The 10506-nt window shown below is 32.6% G+C and overlaps 1 protein-coding gene across 1 annotated transcript; it reads right to left on the bottom strand.

Annotated features, from left to right (window-relative positions):
• Window positions 1–344: 344 nt before the first annotated feature.
• LOC132615774 (probable galacturonosyltransferase-like 9) lies at window positions 345–2523 on the bottom strand. Its single transcript, XM_060330372.1, has 2 exons — window positions 1529–2523; window positions 345–1155 (listed from the first exon to the last, which is right to left on the bottom strand). Exons 1-2 carry the CDS (start codon window positions 2232–2234, stop codon window positions 788–790), a joined length of 1074 nt encoding a protein of 357 aa, XP_060186355.1. The 5' UTR covers window positions 2235–2523; the 3' UTR covers window positions 345–787.
• Between the last annotated feature and the right edge of the window lie 7983 nt (window positions 2524–10506).

Raw genomic sequence — 10506 nt, 5'->3', positions numbered from 1 at the left:
TATTGTATTAAAACTATTCTATTTAATGCAATTAATTAACACTTTATTAATTGGAGCTTTCAGCTAAAGGTGAGTTTAAGAAAAGTAAGATTTTTTTATATGTCGGACATTTTTAAAAAATTAAGTTTGCCAAAAAATGAGTAATCTTTAAAATTTGAAAAAAGGATTAGCTAAAATAGAAGGATGAAAGCAACATCTAATAGTGTATAACGTGTACAGTACACAGATAAGACAATGTACCATCCACCTAATTGTATTTGCATATTGTTGGCTTTTTCACATAGTGGCCAAAGTTGCACCATAATTAATGACTATTACTCCTAATAAACAGATGAAGCAAGCAATTAGAAGGGAAAGAACAACAAAGCTGTTATTCCTTTTCTCAATATGTCGGTACATACAAATCCAAATGAATCCCAAATATTGTTCCATCCATGGAACCACCAACAATTTTAGTCCCCCACAAAAGGAAAAAATTAAATCATCAAAATTTCAAACATGACCCTGTGTAAACTACTCTTTCCAACTAATCAATCTGTACAAGGCTATGAAAGAATCCCTCACTAAAAATAAAAAACAAAAAAAGAAATGATCAAACCACATAATTGGAGTACCCAAGAAGTTTTCACCTGGTTCTGCTGATCTTATTAGGGCAGTCGAGTGCACAAAACATTCCGCATTCCGCGTCAACAGGTCTTGAGAAAGGGTCACACCCCCTATAGACAGTCAGTCTCTCTAATCCAAGCATTAAAGGTTGGTTCCATGACTCGAAAGTGTAACTTATAGGTCACGCAGAGACAACTTTACTGGTAATCCTGAATGGCTTGTATAAATCATAAGGTTCCCAAAGATAATCCAATGGACATGGTTTTTTCTCATCGAGCCTAACCCATGGCTTGCCTTTTCCACTCCAATGCAACAAGCTCACTGGACCAGGGTGCAGTGACCTACATGACCCTTTAACATTATCCCCACCAAGCCCATGTTGGTTCCATTTATGGTCAATGGGTTCAACATTTCCACCAAAAACCAACAAAAATGGTGGCAATGAACCTAGCTCATAGATCCTTCTCTTTCTCTGTAATTTCATCCAACTTTCTATCTTCAATCTGTAGTTTCCTTGTCTCCATTTCTCCAAATCCATCACCATTACACCTGTAATGTGAAGTCAAAAATGTCACCAAGGGTGTTCAAAATTTAACAAATATTTATATACGCAGTACTCCATCTGTCTCAATTTATGTGATACAATTTGGATTTCGACAATCAAAATACTTTATTTTGACAGTGAATTTGGACACACAATCTTTAGGTTTTTTGAAAATAATTTACATTTTTATAAACTATATAAAAAGTATACTATAAATCACAATAATTAAAAATTTAGAGGGCATACGATAAAAAGATTTCTGGTTTAACTCTCGTATAACGAAAAGTATTACATAAATTTGAACATAAGGAGCATTATATTTTATATATACGGCATAATTTTCCGACAAAGGGTGTTAAATATAGCTACACCACTGACCTGTGTTGAAGTAACACGGGTTTCTCGACCCGAAAAGCCGTGACAAAACCGGGTCGGACCAAAACGAATCCGTAAAATATTTAGTAAAATTTGCATGGCAGTACTCGGGTGCTCCAATTACCCGTGACCCACTAATGTTCACATTCCACAACTTATGAACATCATCAACAAGAATAACATCAGAATCCAAATAAATGACCCGTTTCACACACGGGTCAAGTATATCACCCAAGTAATTCCTTGCATAATTTAACGGGTTTTCAAGTGCAAGTCTTATCGAGGACGATATGAGATTAATCACATTGTCTTCTCTGAAAACATAGACTTTGAAGTTTAATGAAGGGAAAATGCATCTAACAAGTCGGGTCAAGACCCGTGGGTTAGATTCCGGGTCGAATTCTGCGGCGATGAAATGGAAGTACACGTGTTCTGGACATGACGCGTGTCGAAGGACCGAGTGTACAGCTGCCATTGATCCTCTGAGATACTCCGAATCTAATGTCATTGCCACGTGGACCAATGAAGGGTTGCGAAAATATGAGGTGGTTTCAGTTTGTAACGGACAACCTAAGCCATTTCTGTAATCAGGTGCTTCTGTAAAACCTAATAAAGGATTATAATTATCAAGAACTGGACGTATTGCAATAGTACCAATAGGCATAACTCCAAGAATCAAGAAACAAATAACTGTTTTTAGACAATTCATTTCTTGGGTTTTAATTGTTGTGAGCTTTTTGATGTGTGAGTGTGTATATTGTGGTTATTGGTATAACATTGTGGCACTGAAGATTAAGAGGGAAGGAATAAGAGAAGGGAAAGGACAGTTCTGGAAAGGAGGTGACCAAAGAAGGGTCAATAAAGAACTGCAATATATATACATATTGAAAACAAAGAATTGTCAATGGTAATATTTGTATAACTCAATAAGAGTGTGATTTTGTTACCATGTAGAGAGAGAGAAATGGGATTTATTTTGATTGCTCTTTGCTGTCACTTTGTGTAAATTTTTGGAAGGTTTGGGCTGTTTTTATAAGGTCGGTAGGGAATGTGAAAATTAGTGAGCGCGTGCGATTCAGTTGAACGAGTACTTACCTTAGAAGAAGAAAATGAAATGAATACAAGCAAAATATAGAGATTCTAAGAAAGATAATAAATACTCCTTACTTATAAACTGCTTGTACATATTGTCCGCTTTGGCGCACCTCACGGTTTTAAAACGCGTATACGAAGGAGGAGGGCCACCAGGCACCATAGCTCACTTGTATAAACTGTCCGCTTTGGGAACTTCTGGCCCCTCACGGTTTTCAAACGCGTATACAAGTAAAGGCTTCAGGCCCAACTTATAAGCACGCACACAATCCCGTGTGCGAGCGATGTGGGAACTTCAAGTTCACAACACTCCTAGAGTTTTAATAAGGAAAGATTTAACTGGGTAAACTTTAAATTTCTACTCCCTCCGTTTATTTGTATTTATCCACTATATTAAAAATAAATTTTCACTTTTGCTTCCTCAAAACATTTCTTAAGATTTAAGAATATACACCACTTAGTATGAATATGATAAAATATGCTCTATTGATTATTTTTTAAAGAAAGTGCGAAGTTCATTTCATTGTCAACAATTAAAAGTGAAATGCATGAGCCTTTTTGCAATTAATTGTGTGCACGTTCTTGATGGCACTCTTCTACTCCGAATTGCTCGTCTATTTTATAGCGTAAAATTTTGGAACGCCTCAAGACCTTGTTTGTAGGAAACCACAGTACATTTACTGTTTTTTTGGTGGGACAAAATGAAAATAATTGTAAGATGATTTAAGTTTATGTACTATTATATACTACTAACGTTGCAATTTCTTTTTTATATTATTAATAAATTTTAACATGTAATAACATATCATTTTTATTCTTTTACCAAAGTAAATGAGTATTAATGCATGAGACTTTTTCTTCCTGCTAGTTTTAGGGTATGCACGTTGCGCATGTCCTATATTAATGAGAAATATTTTAAAACATAACACAAATAATATTCATAACATGTGTTTGAGTTATAAAATAAATATTACTATTAAAAATGTAAGTGCCTGAAAAAAAAAAGTGTTAATCATGTTTAGGAATTTTGATTCATTTAAGTGGTTCCAGTAAAATGTAAGTGCCTTACCACGTATTTTGCAGAAGTTCCTTAAGCATAAACTAAGATACAAAGCAACATTCCAGTAAGGGTTGTTAGAAAGAAGAGAAGAATAACATAGAAATTAAGGCTTTGAGGCGTAAAAGATCACTATCTTTCAAGAGTTATTGCTTGTATATTCTATGGGGATTACAAGTAAATCTCTATCAGGATACAATAAAGCTTGAAATCGTACATGCATATTGTATCGCTTCTTTAGGAATGAGTCTGTACTTATAGAAGTTTAGAAGGAGATTGTTTTTGAAGAAACGCTCCTTTTCTGAACAGACGCAATGTTCTGTTTTATTTAAAATTTAAATATTAAATAAACAAAAAACTTGTTCAAAATAAATATGAAAATAAGACTTTTATTTAAAAATCCGACCCAGCCCGCCCGTGCCCAAGCCTCAAGAATAAGTCTAAGTCATTTAGATATAAAATTAAATATATATATATATATATATATATATATATATATATATATATATATATATATATATATATATATATATATATATATAAATACACATATCCCATAAATATGTCATTTTATTAGATTAAATGAGCTTAACTCCGTATAGTCAATGCAATGGCTACAGCCTACAGGCCATCGATGTGGGATTCCCCACACATTACAAACTACTTTTACAGGGGTCACCTTCACCTTTGGTCTCAATTGAAATATTCCTGTGGTTTAATGATTTATTGAGTCTAATACATATAACTAAAGGGGATTACATATTTTGAGTGATTAAATTATTATATAATGAACACTCGTAAAAGATTTTTTCAACGTTTAAATTGCAAATATCTAATAGAAACGCTAGGTCATTTATTCATATATTAAATGAAAATAAGTCATAACTAGAGTGTCTAAATGAACTTAATTGGTACTATCGACGTATTCTAGCAAAATTAAAGCATCCAGTGGCGGAGCTACATAGAGCCGAGGGCCCTCGGCAGAAAAAAACATTGTTTTTACAAGGTTAAAATTATATATATATATATATATATATAATAGATTTTGAACCCCCTTACGCTTCTTCGTATGTTTACTTTTTTATATTTTGAACCCGCTCGACTGAAATCCTGGCTCCGCCACTGAAAGCATCCATATTTTCATTATATATAAGTGTGGTGGGGATACGAACACAACTGCCAATGAGCTTCACAAATTGTACACGCAATGAATGCTTGTACCATGAGCTATATAACTTGTACACTTTATCCAACTATTTTTATATCCCACGTAGACATATGTCATAATGCTTAATATTTATTCCATTCTCATGTATAGACGTATGCACTTCAAATTTAATTCTCCTACACATTTATTTCCTCCGTGCACTTTTACTTATTCACTTTTGACTTTTCGTCTTCTAACTGAATATTTATTCTCTTCTCATGTATAGACATATGCAGTTCAATTTTGATTCTCCTACACAAATTTATTTCGTCCGTACACTTTAATATGTTCACTTTTGACTTTTTACTTTCTTTAAGAATTAATAAATCCCACGTGGATATATGTCATAGTACTGAATATTTATTCTCTTCTCATGTATACACATGTGCACTTCTATTTTAATTCTCCGACACATATTTATTTTCTCCGTGCACTTTTACTTGTTCACTTTTGACTTTTCGCGTTTTTCCTAAATATTTATTTTCTTCCCATGAGCTTCACAAATTGTACACGCAATGAATGCTTGTACCATGAGCTATATAGCTTGTACACTTTATCCAACTATTTTTATATCCCATGTAGACATATGTCATAGTACTTAATATTTATTCTTTTCTCATGCATAGACGTATGCACTTCAAATTTTAATTCTCCAACACAAATTTATTTCGTCCATGCACTTTAATATGTTCACTTTTGACTTTTCACATTCTTTAAGAATTAATAAATCCCACGTGGATATATGTCATAGTACTGAATATTTATTTTCTTCTCATGTATACACGTGTGCACTTCTATTTTAATTCTCCGACACATTTATTTCCTCCGTGCACTTTTACCTGTTCACTTTTGACTTTTCACGTTTTTGCTGAATATTTATTTTCTTCCCATATTTCTTCTAATTAATATATATATATATATATAAGTGGCTTGGGGGTACGAACACAGCTGCCCAAACTTGTACCAAAAGCTTAACAAATTGTACACGCAATGAATGCTTGTACCATAAGCTATATAACTTGTACACTTTACCCAACTATTTTTTAATCCCACGTGGACATTTCTAATATGTCATAGTACTTAATACTATTCCATAGACGTATGCACTTCAATTTTAATTCTCCGACACATTTATTTCCTCCGTGCACTTTTACTTATTCACTATTGACTTTTCGCATTCTTGAAAAATATAATACGTGTGTGTCCAAATTACTTGTTCATTTATAAAACCAAAATAAAATTAACCCTTTCTAATAAATATTCTTGAAAATAGTCTATTGGAGAGAGACTATGGCAAATGTCTAAGTGGGATAAAAAAATAGTTGATTAAAGTGTGCAATTTATATAACTTTTGGTACAAATTTGCATTGTTATTGTTCGTCCTCTTTTCACGTTTAAAGTATTAAGAAAGAAAGAAAACTCGTTTTCCTTCTTTGTCAATACTTTACTTATCTTACTCTCCTTTGCATTCTCTGATTATTGTTTCTTTACATTTATAAAATGTATTACTTTATATTTTTATATTTTCATTTCGGAATTAAAATTTGGTGATTTACAATATAATATATCACATTTCTAATATGTCATAATACTTAATATTTATTCCATAGACGTATGCACTTCAATTTTAATTATCCGACACATTTATTTCCTCATATTTTTTAATTAATTTAATAAAAATATTTTATTAGTTTTGCTTTTAAAAAATCCAATATATACAACAATGGTTCTTATGTTTGGATTTGAATAGTTAATTGATTGAGATGAATATCAATTTGTCGGTATACACATAAGATATTAAGCAATTTAAAAGAAAAAATCTAAAATCAAAATATTAATTTTCCCTCACCTTCTTACTAATTTTCTTGGTCACATTGATGAACAACTTTCATTGTCATGACTATGACAATTTTTTAAAAATTATTTATAAAATACAAACCTTAAAGACAGACTAATTAAAATGAATAAACATGTTCGGCCCGTGCATCAAAATTTTTTTAGTAGTGAGATCGCGCCCTCTTTATTTCTCTCTAATCTAAACAACGTCTTTCCCAAGCATGTATATTAGATAGTCGATAGAACTTAACTATTGGCCAACAATCAAGCAATTATACAGTAAATTAAAGAAAAAAATAAAAAATCAATAACTCGTATTAAGATAACAAATAATTCTCAAACTTCAATATTCATGGTTTACCACAATCCTAGAACGCGAAGTTTAGCTCCACATAGACATAGAGAAAAATAACAAATCATCTAAAGAAAATATAAAAATTAGTAATAAGGAGAAGAAAAGGGTAAAACCCAATAATCTCCGGCGATTCCTTGCTTTATCTAGGTCCCAACTTGTTTAAAAAATGTATTTTATGAATTATTTATAGGTGTAAAAAGAATCCAGATGAAATAACGGAATTCAAAATAAATTAGGAAGAATTTTTAAATCCGAAAATCCAGCAAATTCCAAAAGCTACGTCTTCTTTCAATTGCTTCTTTCCCTTTGCTGTTTTACTCACTAATCCACTGCCACGTGGATAAGAGCTTCACTTCATTCCATTCTAAATCAATTTACTCATTCCTGATTCTTTCTTCCGCCCAATTTTAATTCTTTTGCCTTCTTCCCTTCTTTCAATCATTAGCTAGCTCATCATTTTATAATCATTGGCCCACCTTGCTTCATATTATTCTCTTTTAATCTTTTTGTAATTTCAAACCCCTTTAATTCAATTTTGCTCCAAATTACTTCAATTTTGTAATTCTTTTTTTTTTCTGCACAATAAAATATAATATTAAGTACAAATCAATATAATAATACTCAAAAAATGATTAAAAATATTAGAATGTCAGGCAATAATGGATCAATATATGCATTTTTTACCGAACATCATCGAGTACACACAATAAGAAATGAGAGAATAGAAGTTTCCTAAATGTCATGTAGCCTCCCAAAGATGGGTACGGAGCTCTTCGTACCGATTAACAAGACTCTACTAGACATTGATCTTATACTCATAAGACCAATGAACCTAAGACTCTAATAACAAATTGTCACGACCCAAAAATGAATGCCGTGATGGAACATATTTCTCAGCCAATAGGTAAGCCAAAACCAAACATCTTTCAATTCGATTAAGTTAATTAAGCGAAAAGAAATAAGAAATAAGCCGAATATTCAAATACTAAGTCTTTTATACTAAATATGTGTGCAAGTAACCAAAAACCACCCAAGATTGGTGTCACGTGTACAAGAGTCACTACGGATACAATACAAGTTTGAAATCAGGCCAGAGGAATAAATGTAAGCTAATTCACAACTTATAATAATATCATAGCCGGATCAGGATGGATACAACATTTACTGTAATATGCTTATAAGATGAGTTTTGAGGTCTCTGACGTGTGACTATACTTTATTGGGAAACCTAACAATCTGCTTCACTGATGCAAGAAAGAACAATCAATGGCTTATAATGTTGGAACTTTATACTTGGGATAATGGTGGGATCCTTATGAGTCGAGAGGACTAAATGTTTGCCTTTATGATTTCAAATTATTTCACCTGGTCCAATTGTTCCCTCCTCTAATATTCTACGATTCACATTGATTTTCACCCAACCAAACAATGGTATTCCCAGACAACAGTCATACATGTAGTACAAGGGGCAAGAGAATTAAGCAAATCACAAATGATATTTCATGTGTACATCCCAACAGTGTTAATGTTATCAGCCTGAATGACCTACCTGAGATGATAGATAAGTCATGGATTTTGATGTTATTTACACTCACTCCTTATACTTTTGATATTCTTATAAGCATATTTCTCTGTTATTTATTGTGTTTGCCTCATGTTTGTCGGTTTTTGGAGTTGAAGTACCAAGAAGAGCAAAAGAGTTGAAAACAAAGAGAATGCGGTTGCATTTGAAGGTTGCAACTGCACTCTCATCAAATGATCACAATAGAAGCTAGACCAAATTTACATAAGATGCAGTGTTTGATGCGATGCTGCAAGTGAAGGATGCGATCGCACACATCTTGCATGAGCGGAACAGAAACATGGAGAATTGGCACGTTATGCGATGATAGCTGACAGGTGCGACCGTATTTGATGTATGTGATGCCGCGACAAGGTCGCCGCATCCGGAACTGAAGTGAAGATTCAAAAAGCTAGGGTTTTGATATGCGGTACTAATGCGACCGTATTCCTTGGTATGCGACCGCAGACTGATCGATGACAATTTAAAATTTCAGCTTATTGCACTTGTTGTCTTGGTACAATAAATACTTTGTGTAGTTTTTGAGTCATTATTCCTGACTTGTTAAAAGATATTCTCTCTTGAAAAGATCAAAAATTGGAATAGTATTTTCTTGTGAGTGGGTGAAACATTCAAGATAAGAATACTCCATCATTGTCTTCATTCTCCACTCATTTATTGTAAGGAAGTTGTCCATTTCATCTATTGTTTTTTCTATAGTTGTTATGAGTAGCTAAGTTCATTAGCTAGGATTGTGGTACCAGTATTTTTAGTTATTCTCTCTGTTCCAAAATAAGTATCACCTTAGCAAAATTAATTTATCCCAAAAAAAGTGTCAGCTTAGGAATACAAAACAAAAATTGGCAAACGTTTCTAACTATGCCCTTAGCATTAAAGCAGTAACCTTCTTTCATATTGCTCAATTTTCAAAAAACATCCAATAAATAGGATAGTTTAGTAAACTTCACATTGTATTTATTGATTTTTTAATGGCGTGATTTTTGCTAAGATGACACTTATTTTGGGATAGAGGGAGTATGTGATTTGGTACATATACATAAACTCTGTTAGTATGCCATTGATGTTTTCTACTTATTCTTCAAGATTTAATGTGTTTTAATGGTTTCAAACATCAAATGTGCCTATTCACCTTTACTTTGATTGGAAAAGAGAGTTTAAGGTTAGGAAAAGAGTAAACAGCAAGGAATTGGAGCTTTAAACCCTATCTAACAACTTGAGCTACGAATAAGAAAGTCAACATAATTTCTATTGATTGTACCTAATATCACACTCTAACTGGTCATTTGGTAGACAGGATATACTGGTATTGGATTTTTGGGTTAAATTTGTACCATGTTTGGTTTGATTTATTAAGTAGTCCCAGAACAAAACTATACCACAATCATGGAATATTATCCCATTTTCTAGGTGAAATAACTAATACCATGATTAATACTACTGAGATAATATTTTTAAATGACCATCTTACCCCTGAACCCATTTCATATTTACGTTTGTGGTTGTTTCTAGAAAACCCTTTCTTCAATACATTGTCACTTCTTCAGTAGAGCTTTGGGCACTCATCAATGGCTGATTTATACTCCAAGAAAATCCATTATCGTTCTTCTTCTCTGTAATTTTCTTTTTATATTTTCTTCTCTTTTTCTATCACTTAACCCTTTATCTTTTATCACAAAATTCCTTTACCATTCTACTTACAAATTGATAACTTTTTGGTACCACAATAAATCTTTTCCCTTCTACTTTCATTTTTTTTCTTGTAACGATCCGTTTGGTCATTTTAGGTATTTAACCTCTTTTATCCTTGTTGACCCTTCCCCCAGCTTCGTTATAGTGGTTTTGACTTGTGGGG

This window comes from Lycium barbarum, chromosome 10 (assembly GCF_019175385.1).
Source record: "Lycium barbarum isolate Lr01 chromosome 10, ASM1917538v2, whole genome shotgun sequence".
NCBI lineage: Eukaryota > Viridiplantae > Streptophyta > Magnoliopsida > Solanales > Solanaceae > Lycium > Lycium barbarum.
This window is presented reverse-complemented; position numbering and strand designations above follow the sequence as displayed.